Consider the following 24,821-nt stretch of genomic DNA (forward strand, 5'->3'; position numbering starts at 1 on the left):
GGACAACGGTCCGGACCAAACAGACGAAATTTGGTCTGATGAAAAGAGGTAGTCTCGGTCCGGATCAAACTGAACAAAGGTTTGGTTCGTTTCTAGTGTGAAAGCATTTACTGTATTGTTCGGACTTGCAGACCATTTACAGGAAGTTCCGGTGGTTCCCGCGTAGCCTAAACAACTGAAGAAGAATATTTATATGCAGATCTGTCAGTCCTGCCCAGAGTGTTTCTTCCAGCTGATTCACACACACACGTCCTGCCGGCGACGATAAAATGTTCGCACAACGAGGACGATCATTTGGCGAATTTGAAGTAGCCTCCAGTATAGTTGGTGCTGCTGGTAGTAATGCCATAATAATAAAAGTATAGTGGCAAGTGGCAACGATATGCGCCTGTTCTGTTCATTCATTCTTGTCAAAGTTACCTGCCGAATTGGCAACACGTTGACGTCAGACACACGTCCGTATACAACCAATCAATGTCAAGATGCAGCCTATGTAAAGTTCTTTAGTGCACTCGCATAATTGCAATGTGAAACCAAACCAAAACTAAACGAATGTATACAATGTATCAAAACATGAACTTTGGTTCGGACCTTGGTGTGGACTTTCATATATATAGCAAACTTACCTCCGTTCATTGACGCTTTAACAGCATCCCTCCACCACCCCATCTCCTCACTTCTAGCCCTAACTATTCTTACAACAACGAGGGGGAATACTCTTGGTTCAGGCGAGCCCAGAGCCCCTCCCCAGGACAGCACGCCAAATACGCATAATCTTTACTCTGTTTAATATGATGTAAGTGTGAACTCGTGAAATTGTTTCTTGTTATTTTGGAGCCTTGGGCTGACTCTTCTCACACTAGTTTGCTATGAGAGCATAAATCTAGTCTCTGCTGTCTGTGTTGACCTTTTTTTTTTTTTTTTTTAAAGAAGTTGAAATCACACTGATTAGTAGCTACAGAATCATATACCAGAGGCATCACTTAACAACTTCTGAGATTTTATTGCTGGAATATTCTCTATAGAGAAAATGATTGCCGTGTTTATACATCTCTGGTCCTACTAGATGCCATTATCTCAAGAGACTAACCACGAAATGCCTCTGAGCATCTAAGCAGTTCTTGGTGAGCTCATTTCTATTTCCTTTTATAGAGATAGAGCCACTCAAATCTCCACTGATGATGCAAAATCTCTAACAGCCATTGACATTTCCATTCAGACACATTATAAGCTAGTTAAAGTGATAGAAGCTTGGGTTGATCAAGTGTTTGTTGTTTTGCTCAGAGGTTGTAATAAATTGCCAGGTACTGTGTAGCGGTTTATTACCATCACGTTAACATGCTCTGAGAAACCTGGAGGGAAATGCGGAGCTGACATATGTATTGTGAAGTGGGCACACATGTGGTTGCCATAGGAATGCAACGAATGAGATTAGAGGGTATATGAAGAGGGTATACCTTCTAATACCTTCTAACCTTCTAATAGAAGGTATCAGAGCGTAAAGTAATGCCATGTCATGTCCCAGGGTCAGCTTCTGGGACCACAGCTCATCTCTGAAACAACAAGAAGGGGAGAGAGAAAACATCAGTGGATAGGAGTCTAGATTGAGTAATGCCTATAAAGAGTAGAACAGAAAATGATTGTGAATTCATGCAAAGAATGAGCAATGATTATATTAATTAATGTAATGTCATACTGTCAGATCAGTGCTTTGATTAGAAATTTTTTTTGCTTAAAACAAACTTTCTGTCATATTATGGGATGAACCAAGCATTATTGAGTTCATAAGCATCAGAATTTGTAGTCTTTGATCTTGGACAGATACAATATGTCATGTTAAATTGTAGAGTCAAAACTAATTGTAAAATGCACTTGTCATTTTACAGATTTTTGTGTACTCGAAAGAATGTTTTGGGTCGTTTACATTTAATTTTGTCATGGTGTATTTTGTCAGTAATTTAGATTTGTTTCTCAGTAAAACAGAAAAGGAAGTGCATTTAAAGTGCACACACAATGAAAGCAGAAACGTGAGGCTTGTTTTTTTGTTAAAGCATATTAATTAGGCAGTAAAAACATTGGGCCTCATTCACTAACCGTGCATACACACACATTTGTCTGTGAAATATGCGTAAGAATGTTTTCACAAACAAATAATGATTCATCAATAACTTGAATCAATGTTTAATTTTTTTTATTTTTTATTTGCAATATTTTAAACAAACTTGTATGCAAAAATCACATAACCTGGGTTGCGTAATGAACGCATTTCAAATGAAATTTTATGTATACATATTTCATCTTAAATACATTTCATCAGCACTGCGAGTTTCCTCTGCATCAAGATGCAGATTTGCATATGTGCAGGCTGCAGCTAGCTAATCAGAGGTCTGTATTAAGTTTTGAGCATGGCACACTTGGCATTGATTGAGGATCTTGTTGCTGAGAGCACGTTTTTAGAGAGGGTCATGTTTGCTGAGAGCGGTGAAAGGAAAGAATGTGCGGAAAGCCCTTATTTGGACATGGTTTTGGTGTGTTTTATGCAAGTTACTAACCTCGGGAACGCGTTCGCTCTTTTAGAATACTCCAAATTCATTAATGTTCGAATGAGGTTAAGAACAAATCATTGTATGTACGCGCATGTTATTAAAGGGTTAGTTCACCCAAAAATGAAAATTCTGTCAGTAATTACTCACCCTCATGTTGTTCCAACCCCGTAAGACCTTCGTTCATCTTCGGGACACAAATTAAGATATTTTTGATGAAATCTGAGTGCTGGATCACTTCTCCATAGGCTGCTAGGTGACCGAAACTTGCTGGCCCAGAAAAGTTATTAAAGAGATTGTTAATATAGTCCAAGTGACTACAGTGGCTCAATCTTAAGTATATCAAGCGACGAGAATACTTTTTGTGCGCAAAAACAAACAAAAACAACGACTTTATTCCACAATTCATTTCCTTCTCTCTGGGCCTCTAGTTGGTTCACGTAGTGTTTTTGCGCTGCGCGTCTGTGTTATACGTCATCACGCATCACACACATGACCAGCGTCGGCCAATAGTGAGCCTACGTGGTGACGTATAACACAGACACGCTGCGCTAAAACACTACGTGAACCAACTAGAGGCCTAGAGAGAAGGAAATAAATTGTGGAATAAAGTCGTTATTTTTGTTTGTTTTTGCGCACAAAAAGTATTCTCGTCGCTTGATAAACTTAAGATTGAGCCACTGTAGTCACTTGGACTATATTAACGATCTCTTTAATAACTTCTCTGGGCCAGCAAGTTTCGGTCACCTAGCAGAGAAGTGATCAGCTCTCAGATTTCATCAAAAAAATCGTAATTTGTGTTCCGAAGATGAACGAAGGTCTTACGCGGTTGGAACAACATGAGGGTGAGTAATTACTGACAGAATTTTCATTTTTGGGTGAACTAACCCTTTAATTAGGTGGAAATTTTCCATCAGAAGTTCTCCTGCAAGTATAAATATAAATAATCCACGCAATTATTAGTGAATGAGGCACATTATTTGAGCTGTAATGTTGTCTAAATAGTTATTTTTCATTATTATTGGTGGATTAGCATCTATGTGTTGCAATTCAAAAGTTTGGGGTTAGTAAGATATTTTGTAAACAGTAAAGTCCTTTACGTTGCTGCAAAATAAATGCTCTTCTTTTGAAGTTTCTATATACTGTATAAAATCATTCTGAAACAAAGCTGCACTGCACAGCTGTTTTCAACTGCAATAATACAAATAAATGTTTCTTAAAATGACCATCAAAGCGGCATATTAGAATGATTTCTTTTCTTGTGACATTGAAGACTGGAGTAATGGATTCTGAAAATTCAGCTTTGCATCTCAGGAATAAATTACAAATATTCATTTAGAAAATTATTTAAAAAAATGTGAATAATATGTCACAATATTGCTATGTTTACTGTATTTTTTTTTAATCAAATAAATGCAGGCTTGGTGAGCAAGAGAGTTCTTTCGAAAACATGAATCTTGTTCACAGACTACACTTTTAATTGTTTTTTTTTCTTCTCCCTCCTATGCCTCTCTATTATTTACTTTATGGTCCCTTTACATGTAGACCAGGCATTTCTTCTTATCCTGACAATAATAAACTGCAGTGTGGATCAGAGTTGATCCTGATAGTCAGTAGTGTTTCATGCAAGACTAAGACTGCAGAGACTTTCCATCCCTCCACAGGGCTGCACAGGCTGTATAGTATCTGTGGGTGGGCAGATCCCCAATAATCTGGCCATGCCCCTGCATCTGAACGGGGTGAAGATTCTGGGAACCAGCCCTCCTCAAATCGATCGTGCAGAAGAGAGATCTGTATTCTCTTCCATACTGGATGATCTTGGTGTAGGCCAGGCCCCGTGGAGGGCTCTCAGCTCGCTGGTAAGGCCAGTTTTACTTGTTATCTGTTCTTAATTTCAAATGCATTTAATTGATCAACTGAATAATTATTTTATGTGCCATAATCTTGATAATGCACATCATGTTCCAGTTTGTTAATTTAGGTCAGCTGAGTAATATGGATGTGATTTTGCAGTTATAGTGAACACCACCCGCTTTACTTATGCATTTTCTTGTTTAGTTAATCATTCATCCCAGGCTTTCAAGAAATCGCCCACCCGAATGGCCGCACAGACGTCTTCCCAATATAGTTACATTTTCTAGACTTTTCACTTTTACAAATGCTGCATTCACTTCAAATACTCCAGAGGTGTCAGAGTGCTTTCAAACAGCAAACTTAAGAAGTGCTGAAACATGTTGACTGGAAGCCTGCTCGCTCGTCCGTTAGCTACACCCAGCCTTCTTGCCGCGGGCCATGGAAGCGAAGAGCTGAAGTCTGTGATGAAGGGGGAGAGAGAGAGGGCATTCTGCCCCATGGCGCTGCCCACTCACCCTCCGTTGGTTTCCGTCTCACTGCTTAGGGTACATCTAGCATTTTAATGGTCTCACCATTGTTGAAACAAGCTAGAAAGGCAGTAGAGATCAGCAGAATCTTTTGGGATTCTGTGGTTCACTCAGTGTGTTGTTTCTGGCTAGAAGAGCAGTGCTTAGGAAAGGTGAAGATAGAGGATACAGTTGCTTCCTTATGTCACACAGCATTTTCTGCTTAGTTAAAGAGCTAGTTCACCAAAAATGAAATTTCGGTCAGCATTTAGTCATTGTTGTGTCGTTCCAAACCTTTACAGTTCTAGTTCAAATTTGATTGATTAAATACTTGAAATAAGGTCTGTGGTTAACACAAGCTCAAGATATTTTCACGTTTTATTCTACAACCTAAAATATATCAGTAATACTTCACTCGTGATATTTTTAAGCGTTAATGTGTCTTGAAAAAGGCTGTTCGCTAACAAGTGGCTACTCACTACTCTGCTTTTTTTTTTTAGCCTCCATTGTTTATATTCACATTCTTGCAAACTATTTAAACTCAAACTGAGATTAAAAGAGTTGTCTGAAGCTTGGTGGTGATATTAAAATTTTCTTTCGCAGTGTAGTTCGTTTATAGCCTACATTTCGCTTTTTACTTTTGTTGATTGCATTTAGGCTTTAAAATGATAAAAGTTTTGTTCATTTCTGTCAGGTCCATTAAGTCAAGAACACAGACAATAAAAATATTTAAGAATTAGATTGAATAGATTGCAAACAGGTTGATGTTCCTGAATTGAAATTTGGCGGTATGGCTCTGTTCAGGGAGTCCTCTGACCTTTCATGAGCACCATGAAATAGCAGAGAGTCAGAGGACAGCAGCAGCAGCATTAGGGGACGCTCACACAGTTTAGGACTGTGAGAGCTAAAATATCCCCCTGTGAACAGAGCAGGCAACATGACATAAGCAAATGCCACGTTAGCATAAGGAGGAGCTGGGGAGGTGGCGGGCAGCAGAAGCGAGCAGCAAGCATGTATGAGCAAACTGAATATACTTTAAATAGGGCGCCTTGTTTGAGCTTTGGCCATTGAGCTGCGAGGGGAGTTAACGAGCTAATACAGCTCAGCTGGAGCAGATCAGCTGACGGGACAGTGTTGTTAGCAAACAGCATTAGCAGCGTCTTGACTACCTGGCCTGCCAGAACTGACGCTGACGCTCAATTTCTGTCAGGTCCATTAAGTCAAGAACACAGACAATAAAAATATTTAAGAATTAGATTGAATAGATTGCAAACAGGTTGATGTTCCTGAATTGAAATTTGGCGGTATGGCTCTGTTCAGGGAGTCCTCTGACCTTTCATGAGCACCATGAAATAGCAGAGAGTCAGAGGACAGCAGCAGCAGCATTAGGGGACGCTCACACAGTTTAGGACTGTGAGAGCTAAAATATCCCCCCAAACAAAACCACACCTGGCAATCCTCTGAGATACAGAGGATGATTTTATTTTAACAATTTATATACTTAGTAATCTACAAATATACACGGATAATTTGCAATATGTTATAATCAGATGAGTCCTGACCACCCATGAGTTAGCAGAATCAGGGGACAGCAGCAGCAGTATGTTCTGATCAGATGAGTCCCCTGACCATTCATGAATTAGCAGAAGTCAGGGGACAGCAGCAGTATGAGGAGATAGCAGCAGCATATAGGGACAGGATTATCAGCATGAGGGGATGCAGCAGCAGCATAAGGGCTCTCACATTGTTTTGACTAGATGAGCTATCCCCCCCAAAACAGAAATTGAGTGTCTCGAACGGTGTCGTCTGAGCCACCCTAATTTAGCAATTATATTATGGTAAAAATTATTAATTAATTACTGAAATGACTATTCAAGACCACAATAGCTAAAACATGCTGTTACCTAGAATTATCTGTCTTTGAACTGTCTTGACAGTCTACAGTGTAAGCGCTATGAAGGGATGACTAAGCCACCTTCTGAGAAACAAGCTAGATGAAGGAATTAAACAGCTTTTTACCAGCGTACAGATCAGCAGAAGCGAGCAGCAAGCATGTATGAGCAAACTGAATATGCTTTAAATAGGGCGCCTTGTTTGAGCTTTGGCCATTGAGCAGCGAGGGGAGTTAACGAGCTAATACAGCTCAGCTGGAGCAGATCAGCTGACGGGACAGTGTTGTTAGCAAACAGCATTAGCAGCGTCTTGACTACCTGGCCTGCCAGAACTGACGCTGACGCTCAATTTATGGAAATTATCTAAATGAACTAAACATTTAATAATTAAACTTTTGTTGGTCACAGAGTTTATTTTCTGCAATATTCAAAACCCAATGGAAAAATCCCGTTGACTTTTTATCAAAGGAACCAGGGTGATGCAAACAGAAATATGTCATCTCTGCAGCACTCTATAGCTTTATGTGATGTACAGACGGAAATTAAAGTGATTTTTTACTTGATCTACCCTTCTACTGTAGAACTCAGTTGGAAACTTAGATGTGCTCTCCTCTGGTTTATTGAAGATTAACATCCAAGTATCCATTTGTACAATATAAAGCAGGGTTCCTCAAATCCAGCCCTGGAGGGCCACTGTCCTGCAGAGTTTAGCTCAAACCATGATGAACTACCTGCAATTTTCTAGTAACTCTAAAGACCTTGACTAGCTTGGCCCTCCAGGACCGGATTTGAGGAACCGTGATATAAAGCTTTACTGTGTGCATTTGTAGCTCTAGTTAGGCAGAATCTCATCCAATGCGATCTGCAAAAGATAACTTGCTAATAATGGTTTATTCAGGTAGAGGGATGTTTTAGCTTAAATTTTTTCAATGTGAAGTAGCCAGTTCACAAAGCATTAAAAGTAAGGTGAATAGATGTGGTCAGCGGTAATTGTCTGGCCCTTTGCCCACAGCCTGGGACTCAAATGGAGAAAAGGGCAGAAGAACCCTGACCTCATCTGAAACACAGACTATTTGATTCCGTGCAGCTGATTGCAAAGGGATATCTAACTTTCTTTATTTTTCAGGAAGAGGCTGTTTCTTTTGCCAGTAATGTTGGCTACCCTTGCCTCCTGCGACCATCCTATGTTCTTAGGTGAGTACAAGGGGAACGATGAATTCAAGACACAAGCACAGTACGGACGATCAGTTTTGGAATGGATTTCCCATGTGATGCTTTTGTACAGTATATCTCTTTGGCAGAGCATTTTGGTTAAAGATTTTTTTCACTTAAAGGAGTTGTTCACCCAAAGTTTTGTCATTATTTACTCACCCTCATGTCGTTTCAAACCTGTATATGAATTTCACTCTTCTGTATGATAAATATCTGTATGGCAAAAAGAACTAAATTTTAGTCACATTTCACTACTAATCTTTCCCTCTAGTTATCTGTTAACTCAAACTACTGCAGTCAGATTGGTGAATGAATCATTCACTCTGATTTGCAAACCAGTTCAACTGTGTTTATGTGAAAATCAGCTCAAAAGAGCGATTTGCTGATCCAGTTTTCAATTTCAGTGATTTTATGTCTTTAATTAATAATACTACTACTACTAATAGTAATAATAATACATATGTCCCTCTCATAAAGCTCTCAGATGGTCCCTTTTAGCCACTATAAATTGTCATTGTATGGAAAAGACCTGAGGGAATATTCTGAAATTCTTGCTTCACCCCCCCAAAAATTAAAAATAAATCACAGCATACATGTGACCTGTTGATTTGTCAAGAGCAGAGAAATTTCACTCCAGTCTTTTCTCAATGACTGCCTGAAAAATACTGGATAAAATGCATTCAACCGCATTGTAAGAATCCAGATTGACAGGACTCGAACAGCTAATTTGCAATAATCAGACAGCAGGCATCTATTTTGAGTGCCTCAATGGAAAAATTACTTTCCTTTCAAATCGAGTCTGTGCAGCAAGAAGGGCACAAAGAAATAGCAGGTTATGTTGCCTTTTTACCATTACCCAGAACATGTCTCAATCATAAAAGCACTTTCATCAGTGGAGTTTCTATTTGTTCTCATTAGATGTTGCCTCAAATGTCATGGACTGTTTAGAGACCAGTTAAGAGTTTTTTCAGGGAACCATATCAGTCACAGAGACTGGCACTGTGCCAAGTGTGAAGCTAATAGTTATCAGTGGAAGGTGTAGAGCACAAATTTCAGTCTTTTTTTTTTGTAACCAGATTCACAACATGAAACTGAAGCTGAATGAAAGTAAAGTGCTTTAGCACATCCATTCATCACTGTAAAATCTTTATATTGTTGTATGTAACCAACAGCCACATACAGTAGAGTCTCTTGCAGTAACAGTGATTTGCTTTTAGTTTTTAAGAAATCCAACTGCCAAAAACAAGATTTTTTACTTATTTAAATTCGTTTGAATATTTATTGCTCCATGTGAATCCGTCACTGCTTAGCTGCTTGGTTAAGAGCTGTTTTTTGAGTCCTGCTCTGTGTTTCTGAGGTGCCAACTGTGGTTTGGCATCATTATATTGCCTAAACCCATGCCTCAGGCTCAGACTCTCTGGGACTGCAGCTCCGACACAGAACCTGACAGAAACACTGCCAGTTCATCTGGACCGTAGAGCGGTTCATACTGAAGAGAGACACTTAGGGCTGTCTCAGTATGTTTCCTTCTTGTCTCTCTGTGACTGTATTTTGAGATGTTAGTGAAACATATTGCTGACTTTCAATTAAATAGTGTGACAGTAAGCAGTGGTCACCTGTTGTAATATTTTTGTGGGATGCAACCAGAGTTCACAATTAACTTTTTGCCATTCTTGCCAATAGCAAGTTATTTGGGATAATTTACTTGCCATAAATGGCTAAATCTATGAAATCGTTTGATATCACCTTAGACTGCAAAAGACTGCAAAAGGCACCTATTGCCTTATCAAACTATTGATGTTGATTAGTTCTGATTTCAAACCTTCTATAAGGTATGTAATGAGAAGTGCTGAGTGTTAAAAAATTACAATGTGCCATCTTGTCATGTCATCTCCAAATTGTTATAACTGTTTTTTATTTTAATATATTTTAAAATAAGCTAAGCTGAATTTTCAGCTGCCATTACTTCAGTCTTCAGTGTCACATGGTTCTTCAGAAATCATTCTAATATGCTGATTTCCTGCTCAAACATTTATTATCATCAATGTTGAAAACAGTTGTGCTGCTAAATTTTTTTTGTGGAGATACTTTGAATACTTTGAATAGAAATTTCAAAAGAACAGCATTTATTTGAAATAGTTTTTTCACTCACTTTTTATCAATTTAATGCATCCATCCTGAATATATAGATAGTTAGACAGACAGACACAGACAAGATATTTGGATGATCATCTGTTCAGGTATGGATTGCTGTCACTGTTAGATGTCTGGTGACACCACAAATGTTAGCTGCAGGGCTGATACCATTAAAATCACAGAAAACTGTCTTTTATTTCTTTCAATATGAAACGCATTCAGTGCTGATCGCTTCGAGGAGCAGCTGACCCAAATATATTCCTCTAGTTGGCTTTTTCTCTCTTTCTTTCTTCTTTTACACAACTCTACATACAGTATCCTGTTAGGTTTGACTCTATAATCATATAATTATGTTTTGTCTCATATTATTTCCTGATGGACTCATTTAAGTGTCATAGTGATGAATGATAAAAATCGTTCTCTCTTTTCAGTGGCTCAGCCATGAATGTTGTGTACGGTGAAGATGAGATGAAACGTTTCCTGGAGGAAGCCACACAGGTGTCACAGGTGAGGTCTGCACATTTAACCATTTGGCCCTGTCACAGCACAAATAACTTCATGTGAAGCGTGTTGATTTTGCCACATGAATCATGCAATGGCTCAGTCATGAATTATGTAATATGCATGCTTTTTTTAACCCATTATCACAAATGAATGATGCTCTTGAAATTATATTTCATCCTATGTAAAACACACTTTCGAAAAAGGTGCCTTAAAGAATTTTTTATTCTTTTAAAGGCAGACCAAGCACATTTCCATCAGCTCCAGTTTTCCTGTACCTCAGGGCCAGTACTAATTTTCATCTCCTGTTCCTGCTGCCCCTTACAGTTTTTCACTTAAGAGTGCAATAGTTTTCCTGAATCCAGCAAAACCGCTTTACCTTCACTGTCACTATCATTGAGCCATTCATTCCTGAGTGCATTAGCAAGGATTGCTATATAGGATTTTGTTTTTCACCATATTTTTTTTTTATTACCATCACTAACAAAATATGAAAATGATCAGTTTTATATTGTCATGAGCTAGTAAATTATCGAGACTTGTAGCTACAGGATGAAGAGAACTATTTAAGTCAATTCTTTGCAATATTTACATAAAATCAATGATCTAGATGGACCTCTGCCAAAGATCAACAACAATTAACTTTGTCTGAATTGTGAGGCATAGTACATCACCTCATATCTTAAATTTAAATGCCAAATTAATGGATGAATGAATTTTAGCATTGCCTCTTCTAATTCTAGCAATGTTGTAATCCATTTTGCCAAAAGAGAAAGACTGTCAATTTGTACAAATGTGTATATTAGCTAAAAGAGAAATTAAACTGCATTCACACTACCAGCGACTTTGTCGCTGCATGTCGCCAGTGGTTGTGGCATTTTGTGAATGACATTCACGGATGTTACTCTATGTCAGCGGTTCCCAAACTTTTTTTCCTGCGCACCCCCTTCTATGTCCCAACCGGGTTGGCGCACCCCCAATCCCCACTTCAAAAAAATAACGTTTGTTTTATCGCCATATAAAGACTCATGTTTAATCATGCGCAAATAACCAGAACACAGAGTGTATTAGTATTCCCAGTAGGCCTATATGTAGGGCTGGGTATTGTTCAAAATCTTTCGATCCGGTGCCAATTTCGATACCTCAGTTTCGATGCCGGTTCCTAACGATACTTTTTTCGATACCAATTTTATGAAATCCATTTTAACATAACACATTACCTCAGAAAAACTTTGTTTTTATTTTTTTTCAGTTTGACTCATGCTCCTTAGCCAGTGCACAAAGGAACAAAAAAAGCACAAAGGAACAATATTTTATATATATATATATATATCTAAAAGAGCTCACCAAAGCTGAATTTGTTTGATCAAAAATACAGTAAAACTTGTAATATTGTAAAATAGTATTACAATTTAAAATCTTATTTGAATATGTTTCAAAATGTAATTTATTCATGTTTAGATTAGATTAGATTAGATTCAACTTTATTGTCATTACACAAGTACAGGTACAAGGCAACGAAATGCAGTTTAGGTCTAACCAGAAGTGCAATAGCAGCAAGTGCAGGATATACAGTGGTTCCATAAGTGCAGAACATGGATATGTACTGAATAAATATAGAGTTGAATACTATATGTCAAAGATGAATTTTCTAAATCATTACTTCAGTGTCACATGACCCTTCAGAAATATGAAAACAGTTTGCTGCTTAATATTTTGGAAACTATAATTTTTTTCATGATTCTTTGATGTACAAAGAACAGCATTTATTTAAAAACGAAATATTTTGTAACATTACACATGTGACATATTTTAAGTTCACTTTTGATCACTTTAATGCATCCTTACTGAAAAAAAATTCTGACTAACCAACACATTTTTGAACGGCAGTGTACATTCAGTTGGTCATTATTGCAATATAAACACTATCAGACTGATTAACAAGGTATATCTTCATTTACCAGTCGAAGACGGAGCAACTTTCTGCTATGTTTACTCCGTGCACTGTCAAGGGCTTCATCGTATTTGTCGTGGTACCGGTCTTTGCAGCAATTATTTTACTAATATGAGTATGTGCGCGGAGAGTTCCGTGCGTCTCGTGTGTGTAGAGTTTGCTTGTATGTGCGTGAGCGACTTTAGGTGTGTCGTTGTGCATTTCATATGTATTTGTTTTATCAAAAACTAATAAATTATAGTTTTTTTTATTTAAAATAAAAGGAAAAGGAATTTACAAAGGAAATGTTTACTGTTCATGTTTTTTTATTGTATGGAAAAATCCCACTTAAAAAAACAGACCGCCATTACATTTTTCCTCTCGCACACCCCCTGGTGGTAGCTCGCGTACACTCCACACTTTGGGAATCCCTGCTCTATGTTGTAGACAAATCAGTTCCCTTTCAAGGGAACTCGCGTTGCGTCGAAACTGACGCTATGGGGAACGCTTTGCGTGATGACGTCTTGAAGCACATGTAAAATCAGTCCAATGGTGTGGCGGAACGTCAGAGGCGGGTGACGTCACGTACCAGGAAGCTATAAAAGCCGGCCCGAAACAGAAAACGAAAGCTTTTTGAGTCTTCAGTTGCGCTCTGTGTTGAATCTGTCCTTGTTATTTGGTGTTGTCTGTCTATATTATATATATATATTCAGTATGGCGAGCAAGCAGCAGTTTAGAGTGTGTGTCCATCCCTGCCCGCGTTATTTAACGGGAGGTGATACTCACACTCTTTGTGTTGTTTGTTTGGGTGAGGAGCATGCCCAGTCAGCACTCGAGGGTGGTGACTGTGTGCATTGCGAGGCGCTTCCATTGCGTACGCTCCGATCCCGCTTGGCTCGGTTCAATCCCGACCACGTTCCCCAGGGCTTGGGTCCCGCCGCTGCCGAGGCACGGCGTCGATCTCAGTCCTGGGGTTCACAAATGGATTTATCAGTGGATGTTGAGACGGGCTCTGCCTTATCTCAACATCCTTCTGATAGATCCAGTGCCTCTCATCAGGGTGTGGAAGCACGCGCTGCGGTTTCTTCCCCCCCGATGGAGGCACCAATACTGCAATTGTCCAGCTCTGAGGAGTTGGACGTTGTTAGTATTGAAGCTGAGTCTGAGGATTCGCCACCTCAGTCTCACGCTTTTGAGGAATTGCTCGATGTTGTCACGAGAGCAGTTAAAAAATTATCAATTGAGTGGCCAGAGGATAGGCAGGAAGTTCGTTCGAAAAGTAAGCTCGACGAACGCTTCCTGCCATCTCGTGCACAGCCTCAGCGAAGAAGCCTTCCGTTTTTCCCCGATCTCCACACCGAGGTGTCGAGATCGTGGGGAAAACCAGTGTCATACAGAGTTTATACACCACAAACATCCCACTATTCTTCCATTCATAAATATAAAGAATATGGTTATGGGGAGATGCCGAAGGTGGAGGAGACGCTTGCGAGCTATCTCTCTCCAGCAACGGCATCTTCCTTGAAGGCTCCTTCACTTCCCTCCAAGCCAGTAAAATTCACATCAGCACTGGTTCATAAGTCGTATGCAGCCGCTGGTCAAGCTGCAGCGTGTCTGCATACGATGTCTATTATGCAAGCATATCAGGCAGAATTATTGGGGGATTTAGAGGAGGGCGGGGGAATTGGTCCTGACACGGTGGCCGAACTTCGCAGAGCCACAGATCTGTCTCTCAGGGCCACCAAGGAGACCGCTAAATCAATCGGGCGGTCTATGGCAGCCCTGGTGGCCACTGAGAGGCATCAGTGGCTCAATCTGAGCGATATAAAAGAGAAAGAAAAACACGTTCTCTTAGATGCTCCGGTCTCCACTGTTGGATTATTTGGTGATGCAGTTAATAGTGCGGTAGCTAAATCTCAGGAAGCTGCTAAACAGGCAGCTGCATTGCAAAAACTTCTCCCCCGCCGTTCTTTCATTGAGGCTGCTGAGCGGGAGCAGCCTCACTCCTCTAAAAAGAGCGCTGAACATCGTGCCACTCAAAAACAGAGTGTGTCCTCTCGTGCTCCCCCACAAAAATCTCGGGGACACGGAGGGCGCTCTCAAACCCAGCAGCCTTCGAGGGGTAGAACGGATCTGCGGACCGTTATTACCGCCAAGAAGGCTGCTGGGAAAAAGTCCTGACGTCCGAGGTCTCAGGACAAATGAGGGTAGTTCCCCCCGAAGCAGAGCGGTTAACACCTCTTTTCACGGTGCCCGTCTCTCTTCGGTGCCCTCAGGGGACCGTTCTGCCAACCCTGCCGCCTCCGGTGTTACAGGGCGCAGCGGTCTCCGGCGAGCACATATCTCAAGGTGCACCCGGAAACGTAGTGGCCTCGGGATGCCCGCCCCCTCTGAGGAGGGTGCTAGAGCAGTCTGTTCGGTCGTTCCCTGCCGGTGCGCCATTACAGGGCGACGAACCGACTACTCAACAGCAACAAAATCCAGAAACCAGTCTCGAGAGGCTGGTACCTCTAGTAGAATCTTGGACAGCGTGGAAGCTACTGTCAAATGTTTCTCGTTGGGTCCTGCAGACCGTGGAAAAAGGGTATCAGATACAATTCAAGAAACGCCCACCTCGGTTTATGGGGGTCCTGCCCACAGTGGTGGGCCCCGAGCAGGTTCTGGTTATGGAACAGGAAGTAAACACTCTGTTAGAGAAAGGGGCCATAGAATATGTACCTCCCTCCAACAGGGAAACCGGGTTTTACAGCCGGTACTTCATAGTTCCAAAAAAGGACGGGGGATTGCGTCCCATTTTAGATCTTCGAGTTCTGAACGAGTCAGTCATGCAGCTCAAGTTCAAAATGTTAACTTTGAGACAAATCGTGCCACAGATCAGGTCCGAGGACTGGTTTGTCACGATAGATCTCAAGGACGCATATTTCCATATTTCCATCCGTCCGTGTCATTGGAAGTTCCTGAGGTTTGCTTTCGGGGGCAAAGCATACCAATATCGAGTTCTTCCATTCGGCCTGGCTTTATCACCCCGCACTTTCACCAAATGCGTGGATGCAGCTCTGGCGCCTCTGCGCCTCCAGGGTATTCGCATCATGAACTACATCGACGATTGGTTGATTTTAGCTCAGTCGCATCAGTTGGCGGTTCAACATCGAGATGTTGTTCTCGCCCACATGAAAGAGCTGGGGTTTTACGGCTGAACGCCAAGAAGAGTGTGCTTTCTCCACTTCAGAGGACCACTTTTTTAGGCGTGGTTTGGGATTCAGTGTCGATGCAGGCGCGCCTGTCACCGCCACGTGTAGATTCCATCCTTGCAGCTGTGAAAAGTGTAAAGCTAGGCCAGCTACTCACTGTCAAACAGTTCCAGAGACTGTTGGGTCTCATGGCAGCAGCTTCCAACGTGATACCTTTTGGACTACTGCACATGAGGCCCCTGCAGTGGTGGCTCAGGACCAGAGGGTTTTCCCCCGAGGGGCAACCCATTTCGCACAATCAAGGTCACGCGGCGATGCCTACTTGCCTTGGTTATGTGGAAGAAACCCTGGTTCCTGTCCCAGGGCCCAGTGCTGGGAGCTCCTTGTCGTCGCAAACTGCTAACGATGGATGCTTCCCTCACGGGCTGGGGAGCGATCCTAGAGGGTCGCTCATCTCAAGGTCTGTGGGAAGACCATCATCGTTCCTGGCATATCAATCGCCTAGAGATGTTAGCTGTCTTCCGGGCTCTGAGGAGCTTTATCACAGATCTCAGGGGACACCATGTGTTAGTGCATACGGACAACACGTCGGTAGTCGCCTATATCAACCACCAAGGGGGTTTGCGCTCGCGCCCATTATCCAATCTGGCACGCCATATCCTCTTGTGGTCCCAGGGGAAGTTGCTGTCACTCAGGGCAGCCTACATCCCCGGGGTACAGAATATAGGAGCAGACACTCTGTCGAGACAGGGGCCGAGGCCCGGGGAATGGAGGCTCCACCCCGAGGTGGTGAAGCTGATATGGAGGGAGTTTGGCCAAGCACAAGTGGATCTGTTTGCGTCTCGAGAGACGTCTCACTGTCCACTTTGGTTCTCCCTCACGCATCCAGCTCCTCTGGGACTGGATGCTATGGTACAGACGTGGCCGAGGCTACGTCTGTACGCTTTTCCCCCAGTGGCTCTGCTCCCGGGAGTTCTGGAAAGAGTTCGCAGGGACCGGGTCCATCTACTTCTTATAGCCCCGCGCTGGCCGGGCAGAGTATGGTTTCCCGATCTTGTGTCCCTCCTCGACGGGCATCCTCTGGAGCTTCCTGTCAGGAGGGACCTTCTGTCCCAAGCAGGGGGCTCAATATTTCACCCCCGCCCAGAACTGTGGAACCTGTGGGCTTGGCCTCTGAGGGGGCCCAGCTCATAGAGTCAGGTATCTCAACTGAGGTTGTTGAGACCATTCTACAGTCCAGAGCTCCCTCCACGAGGAAACTTTATGCCCTGAAGTGGAGAGTATTCACTTCTTGGTGTCGTGACCGTCGGTTGGATCCAGTCAACTGCCCAATTGGTACAGTTCTGGAGTTCCTGCAGGACCGGTTCACTGCAGGTCTGACCCCGTCCACTTTAAAGGTTTATGTGGCGGCCATAGGTGCTTACCACATTCCTTTGGGTGGAATGTCTGTGGGGAAAGACCCTCTGGTATCTCGTTTCCTTCGTGGCACTTGGAGGCTGAGGCCTGCAGTTCGCTCTAGGGTGCCACCATGGGATTTGTCCGTTGCGCTGCAAGGCCTTTCCATGGCCCCCTTTGAGCCCATTGAGGAGGTTCCTGAGAAGTTTCTAACTCTGAAAGCTCTGTTTCTTCTCGCCATCTCTTCTCTTAAAAGAATAGGGGATCTCCAGGCATTGTCGGTTGCTCCGTCATGCTTGGAGTTTGCTCCGGGTATGGTCAAAGCTTTTCTTCACCCTAGACCGGGCTATATCCCCAAGGTCCCCACTAATGTGGCTAGACCTATTGTTCTGCAGGCCTTCTGTCCTCCTCCCTTTCAGAATGCGGACCAGGAGGCTAATAATTTGCTTTGCCCAGTTCGGGCATTAGACGCTTATGTCCACAGAGCTGCCCTGTGGCGTAAAAGTGATCAATTATTTGTGTGCTTTGGGTCTCCTAACAAGGGAGGTCCGGTGTCTAAGCAAAGGATGAGCAAGTGGGTGGTTGAGGCTATCTCACTTGCTTATGAGGCGGCTGGACAGCCTTCTCCTTTGGCTGTCTGGTCGCACTCTACTAGGAGTATGGCGGCCTCTAAGGCCCTTATATCAGGAGTATCGTTACAGGACGTCTGTGATGCGGCAGGCTGGTCCTCACCGCACACCTTCATCAGGTTCTACTCTCTGGATTTAGACTCTGCTCCAGGGTCTCATGTTTTGTCTTCTTAGTGCTGCTCACATTTGTAGCTATGGAGGCGTTGGTATAGACGTTCCCCATAGCGTCAGTTTCGACGCAACGCGAGTTCCCTTGAAAGGGAACGCCTCGGTTACGACTGTAACCTCGGTTTCCTGAAGAGGGAATGAGCGTTGCGTCGCCTTGCCATATCTCCTTCATGCCTGTCAGCGCGACTTCAGACTTTACGAAGCTTTCGTTTTCTGTTTCGGGCCGGCTTTTATAGCTTCCTGGGACGTGACGTCACCCGCCTCTGACGTTCCACCACACCATTGGACTGATTTTACATGTGCTTCAAGACGTCATCACGCAAAGCGTTCCCCATAGCGTCAGTTTCGACGCAACGCTCGTTCCCTCTTCAGGGAACCGAGGTTACAGTCGTAACCGAGGCGTTTTCTTGCCGCTACAAGCAAACATTTTGGAAGGAAAAATCTAAATCTAAATGGAATCAGTACATAAAATGCCTGATATTAAAGATGCTCTTTGCCATCGCAGCTATTTATCTGCAGCAAAAGGGCAAGGGTTTATTTGGGCTCACAAAACCAATCAGGCTCGGAGTCATTCATTATCATAAATTATAGGACAGTTGCAAACTGCTAAAATGAGCTAGTGCACTCCACTGACTTCACTCCTATTGGTTGTCGCTCCCGAAATTCACTCTTCATTTGCATAAAGTTGAATGTCACATCGCTGGACATGCCCCATCCGGTCGCCAACAGTCCCTGTCGCTCGTGTCGCTGGAAATCGCCAACTCTCCATTGAAATGAATGGGGTTGTGTCGCTTTATCTCTGCCAGTGTGAACACAGGTTTAGTTATCTTTTCTTTGCTTGCTTTCTTTGTCACTAGCACATAGATGTCATCTAAGCTAACAGACGTGACTAAAAGCCACATAATTCCAAATATGATTTCATGAGGTCTTTAACTTCACGGTCCTATAACGGAGCAGATCTATGGAATATAGATTTATAGAGTTGTGAACCCTTTTATCACTCTGGTAAAATAATGTGGCTGGATTGAGAAGGAATTAATAATTTTCATAAGCACTCAATTAGCCTTAGTGTGCCCTTACATCAGGTAAATACATATTTGCTTAGTATATGAGTATATATTCTCGCTCTCGTGTGTGTAAACTTGGTTACGGTATTTATCTGATACAATTATTTGGAAAAAAGGCAAACTACAGCTACAGGTTTTATTTTACTATGCTAAAATAAATTTTGTTTGTTCAATAATTTCTTTGTTTGACCGCCTGGCCAAAAAAATTATGTCTGCACAATTTGGCAGTTTTCACTATACATACACGGCAAAGGTTCACCCTGTTACTTACTTTATATGAACGTAACACCACACAGATCAACTTAAAGATGAAAGGCTGAAATTATCAGCACACGTCTGTACATCAGCCACATTCAATGAAAATCTACCAGCCTAATAGCTTGTTTCACTTCCCCACACAAATTATTATTCTCAAAGTGTCCATCAGGTTGTCTTGGAAAGCCACTCATATAACTAATGGAAATAACAAGATTGAAATACACACAGGTCTTTCAGACATGTGCTTGGTTGAAGGGTTAAGTTCTGCACTGCAGGATGCTTATATTCACATAAGTATCAAAATGACCCTGTGCTACATGAGACTCAGGTTGATGTGTCTGTAAGAGACGGTTAGCAATTCTGGGAAGCACAAACACTCTGTACTTGTCAATGTACAGCGTTAGCCTTGAACGACTTTCTGAATGAGCTTTTCAATACAGAGTTTTTTTGATGTCCTTTGTGTTGTATTCTTAAAAGCCGTTTTCAGCAATGTTGTTATTTACTGCATTTTCTCTGAAAAAGGATCATCCTGTGGTCATCACCAAATTCGTTTGTGGTGCCAGAGAAGTGGAGGTGGATGCAGTAGCCAGAATGGGCAAGGTGAGCGATTCTAGAATCATCCTGGTGTTTTAATTCTCCAACAGAAAATGGGTAAAATGAGTAAAATAAAATGATCAGGCATTAAATAGAAATCTGTCTAAAATTGAAAGCAGAATGTGGAACACTTGGTTTTGATTGAAAATGTCTCTCCGAATCAAAAGATCTACGTTGCAGTGGTTTGATTGTTCAGAGGTTGTGGAAAACTTTTTAGAATGTTTTTTAGAACATTGTTATCCCACACACCCACACATAACAAAAACAAGACAACTAAAAATAAAATAAAATATGGCTTTGGCAGCTTCTCTGTGGAGCTTTAACTTGTAAAATTCTTGTATCTTCTTACTCTTATCAAGGCTTTATTTATTACCTAAATTTTTGTGGTGAATCCTAAAATTAGGATTGTCACATGATGTGTATTTTGCATTTAAAGGGAGTATAATCTTAATTGTAGCCTGTTTTGGTTTAAATTGACGTCAAAATGTGTTGTGACACAGTAATTGCGTTTAAGTCTTCTGATTGGCTGAACAAAGAATCTGCCTTTGTTCACACTCAAAATGAAGCTATCCCAGGCCTGTGTGCTCAGTTATCAAATCTAAATCGCACACACAAACTTATTATGTGATTTGTAAAACGTCTTAACGCCTATTGATATTTGTGATCAATGATCAATTTTAGTCCCACTGTCATGACAAATTGGGTCTCGTTTAGGACTCGTTTAGGTTTAGTAGCTGTTTTAATGCCTGATCAAAAGTTTTCACAATATTTAGTTGTATAGCTATTCTGAGATGTTGTAGTTTGTAGCAGGATCAATTTTCTGTACAAAATAAAAGCATGTGAATATAGGGTAGGTGCAAATGAAGTGTATAAGTTAAGATAGTAGGTTAATCGGTTATCTATTAAAAAAATATTTCATAACCTATATCTTTGGTTATACCAGTACATAAAGCATATCATTTTAAAGACATTAATGGCCATTATAATACAGTTCAAACTACATGTATCATAACTTGATTTGGTAGGAATTGTAAAAAGGCACTAAAAATAGTACCCACTTGTTTGGAGTTCTAAAGACATTGATGGAAAGAGTACTGAAAAAAATTACTTGAGTAAAAGTATTGCTACTAAATAGATTATTTTCTTGAGTACAAGTAGAAGTACAGGGAAATGATATGACTCGAGTAAGAGTAAATAAGTAGTTTGCTGAAAAACTACTTAAGTTACTACGTTACAAAGTACTTTAGTATATTTTAATAATAATATTATACGTGTTGTATCCATTAAGGAAACGTATTTAGTTTCATATTTATGTTTAAATAATATGTTATTTTTTTATTTCATCTATGTTGATTATATGAAAAGTGAACAGCAAGATAGGGATAAGATAGGTAAGTTAGAGTAAGATAGGATAATCAGATGCGCAAGTGAATTTCGTTTTGTATAAATTTCATCTTAATTTTAATCAATGTTTCATCAACCAATTGCCTGGATTTAATAAATAAGAAGCCACTATAATCAGGACGTGGATGCGTGGGCGTGATCACTTGCATTGCTCGTGAACTGAAGCTCGTCTCATAAATGAACCGAAACTCAGCGTATAGGCTACTTGTCTCACATACATGAGAAATATATCTATGGAAAGCTTGAAATGTCTACTTTTAAACAAAACAATAAAACTTTTTAAAGTTTTACTTTTAAAAAACAAAAAGAAATAGCTACTCTCTGCTTATTTTTTATAAATTTTTTTACTCTCTGCTTATATAATCTGAATGAAATGTGCATTTCTCTCTATAGGTGCTTTCACAATACTGTGAAGATGGCGAGTCAGCATCGTCAACTTCATCTTTACAGCAAAGTCCGACACTGACACAGAAAACACTAGTTTATTAATAAACAATTAAAATGTCTCCTTGCTATATTTGGCACATTCATAATCATTACTTTTGCCGGTTCTTTGTGTCAAACTTCATGCGTGCGCTTGAGTGCGGAATAGACTAGGACTGCACTTTATTTTGTCTCAAGATGCACACCAGTAATGTTATTTTCTAAGGCACGTTTATAAAAGCTGCTCAAATGCCCTAATTGAACTAAGGCCTATTTCTGGCTTAATCTAAGCCCTGTTTGTGAAACCAGGCCTGGGTGTTCAATGTACAGGCCGTTTGCCTATCTCACCTTGTTTTTCCAAGTTTGCAATCAGTTGATGATAAAGTATGAGCCACAAGATGATCTATGATTTTCAAAAAAGCTAAACTATATGCAAGTTGAAATAAATTATAGTTAATCAGCTGTTTTAAGTGTGGTTGTCGTTACAGGTGCTGGCTCATGCTATCACAGAGCATGTGGAGGACGCAGGAGTGCACTCAGGAGACGCCACACTCATACTGCCCACCCAGTCCATCAGCCAGGGAGCTCTGGAGAAGGTCCCAGCCTCATTTACATTCAACAAAGCTTTCTTTGTCCTTTCTGGTTAAGCTGGTTTGCACCTTGTTCAGACATATATATATATATTTTTTTTTGTGCCTTTCCAACACATTTCAAAACATTTTTCACAATCCTGATCCAAACCATCTTCATAGGGTAGTCATAGTGTACTTTAAAACATTGAATCTGCCACACTTTCCCACTTTTCTCTGTGGCGATTTGGATACTGTCCTCATGAAAAACATAATGCTGAAACCTCCTCTGCTAAAGTTTGCATTGTTACTATGACAATCAATGTGTGGTGGCAAAAACCACTGCAGTCCGAGCAGGAAAAATCAAACCTGTCTACATATACTGTAACTTGCCGTCTTGCTATCTAAACATATGCTGGTGTCATTCTTAATCTAAAGTTTCTTTCCCTCCAGAATGGTGTGGTCTTGATTGCGTTTTTCATGAGACACAGATGTGACTTTTCATTCTCCTTGAAGCTGAATCAAAGCTGACAGTCAAAAATAGTTTGTGTGTTTGTGAAATCCACAACTTAAAACACATCTGACAAAGCGTGTGTATTCCCAGCAAAGTTACAAACTGTCTCTCAGAGGGCCAGCAGTCAAAGTCTTCTCTTTTCAGCTGCCTCGCTTTATCAGAGTTGATATTAAACTTTCTGTGCTTCCTAAAAGGTTTCAAGTTGTACATTTAATTGGTGCATTTTTGACAGGGCATTCATAACTCAGACTGTGACTGATGTTTTCCGCCTGTGCATAAGCAAAGACTTTAAGTGAGGTATTACTTGTTTTTATTTATATATTTATAATATATATATATAAATATATTTCTTATTTTAGGTGAAGACTGCTACACAGAAAATTGCTAAGACGTTTGAGATTTCAGGGCCATTTAACACTCAATTTTTGGTGAAAGGCAATGATGTTATGGTAAGTTATTGGTTCACAGTTCTTCATGAAAAATGTGACGATGACTTCAAAATATATGAATTTGAACATTAATTTTTCAGGGCCAGTGGACCAACAACATTTAGAAACATTTTTGATACAGAATGAACTATTTGTCATTTTTTTCTTCTTTATTTACTCTGTAAATTATATTTTTTATTGAATCATTAGGTCAGGAGGAAATGAATCATGCTAAGCTTTTGAGTTTGCATTCAGCTTTATATTTGTAATTTGTTACTCAGGACCATGTGTTTCTGTCTCAGGTGATAGAGTGTAACCTGCGTGCCTCTCGATCCTTCCCTTTCGTCTCTAAAACTATTGGTGTGGACTTCATTGATGTGGCCACCAGGGTCATGGTGGGGGAGCCAGTGGACGAGTCTCATCTGCCCTCTCTAGAAAACCCAATCATTCCAGTCGACTATGTCGGCATTAAGGTGTGTAAGGGAAGTAAGCTGTGATCTAGCAGTTATTGCACATGTGCTCATGTGGGAGAATTTGAGAAGCAGGCTCAGTTGTAGTCTGTAATGTTTTTTGAAGTTTTATGAAAGTTTAACAAACAAATAAAAAAAAGATATGTATTTTATATGTATATTAATATTTATAAAATATGATATACTCATTAATATTATATACACAGACTGGGAAAAGTTAATTTATATATTATATAAAAAATACAATAATATTGTGAAATATTATTTCAATTAAAAATAACTGTTTTCTATTTTAATATTTTTTTTTCAAATGTAATTTATTACTATGATGGCCGAGCTGAATTTTCAGCAGGCATTACTCCAGTCAGTCACATTATCCTTCAGTCCCTTCATTATAATTGGCTGATTTGGTGATCAAGAAACATTTCTTATTATTATCATCAATGTTGAAATCAGTTGTGCTGTTTAATATTTTTGTGGAAACTGTGATTTTTGTTCAGGATTCTTTGATGAATAGGAAGTTCAAAAGAATACCGGTAGCTTTTTAAATAAAAAACATTATAAATGCATCCTTGCTAAATAAAAAATCTTTAAAAAAATGTTTTACCCTAAATGTTTGAACAGTAATGTATATTTCCAGCATATTATGTACCACCTTGGGAAGGCACATTCTTCCTGTTTGCAAAGTACTGCCATAGATCATTTGTACTGCTGTTTAGAAGTTTATTTGTCTTCTCATATAACAAGTTACTACTTACTGAGCAAGCCAGTTAAGGGTGGGCTTTAAAAGTGATTGATTATACAATTAAATTACTAGTGTTAGTGCTGGTTTTTATCACAGGTTCAGGAGTCCGCCTGAATGATGTTTCTATTCTCCTAAAGTCATTTCCTGTGAAATGATCAAGGAGTTTTAGTGCAATAACCCCAAAGAGGAGCCAATCATAAGGGAATAATCCCCGTCTCCTGCCAGTCTCAAAGTTTTAAATACCTCATTTAGTGCTGAGAGGAATTTTAAACAGTTAACTGGATGTTTCCGTTAGGGAGAGATGTATAGGGGATTTACATTCTCTTGCAAGATTAAAGATTCATTTTCTCTCTTTTTCAAATGCATCACTCGTGATCTTTTTCTTAAGT

General features: G+C 40.5%; 1 protein-coding gene across 3 annotated transcripts in view; it reads left to right on the top strand.

The window, feature by feature from the left end:
* Positions 1-24,821, top strand: part of cps1 (carbamoyl-phosphate synthase 1, mitochondrial) — a 53,689-nt gene that overhangs the window by 20,333 nt on the left and 8,535 nt on the right. For 2 of the 3 annotated variants that reach the window (XM_082174548.1, XM_082174549.1), the window contains exons 26-32: positions 4,208-4,402; positions 7,922-7,989; positions 10,575-10,650; positions 19,808-19,885; positions 22,195-22,302; positions 23,149-23,238; positions 23,520-23,690. In XM_082174548.1, coding sequence (XP_082030674.1) covers positions 4,208-4,402; positions 7,922-7,989; positions 10,575-10,650; positions 19,808-19,885; positions 22,195-22,302; positions 23,149-23,238; positions 23,520-23,690 — 786 coding nt within the window. Of the gene's footprint in view, positions 1-4,207; positions 4,403-7,921; positions 7,990-10,574; positions 10,651-19,807; positions 19,886-21,676; positions 21,823-22,194; positions 22,303-23,148; positions 23,239-23,519; positions 23,691-24,821 lie in introns of those variants that run through there. The other variant, XM_082174550.1, reaches the window with a different exon arrangement.

The sequence above is a fragment of the Leuciscus leuciscus genome, assembly GCF_965113295.1.
Source record: "Leuciscus leuciscus genome assembly, chromosome: 7".
Lineage (NCBI taxonomy): Eukaryota > Metazoa > Chordata > Actinopteri > Cypriniformes > Leuciscidae > Leuciscus > Leuciscus leuciscus.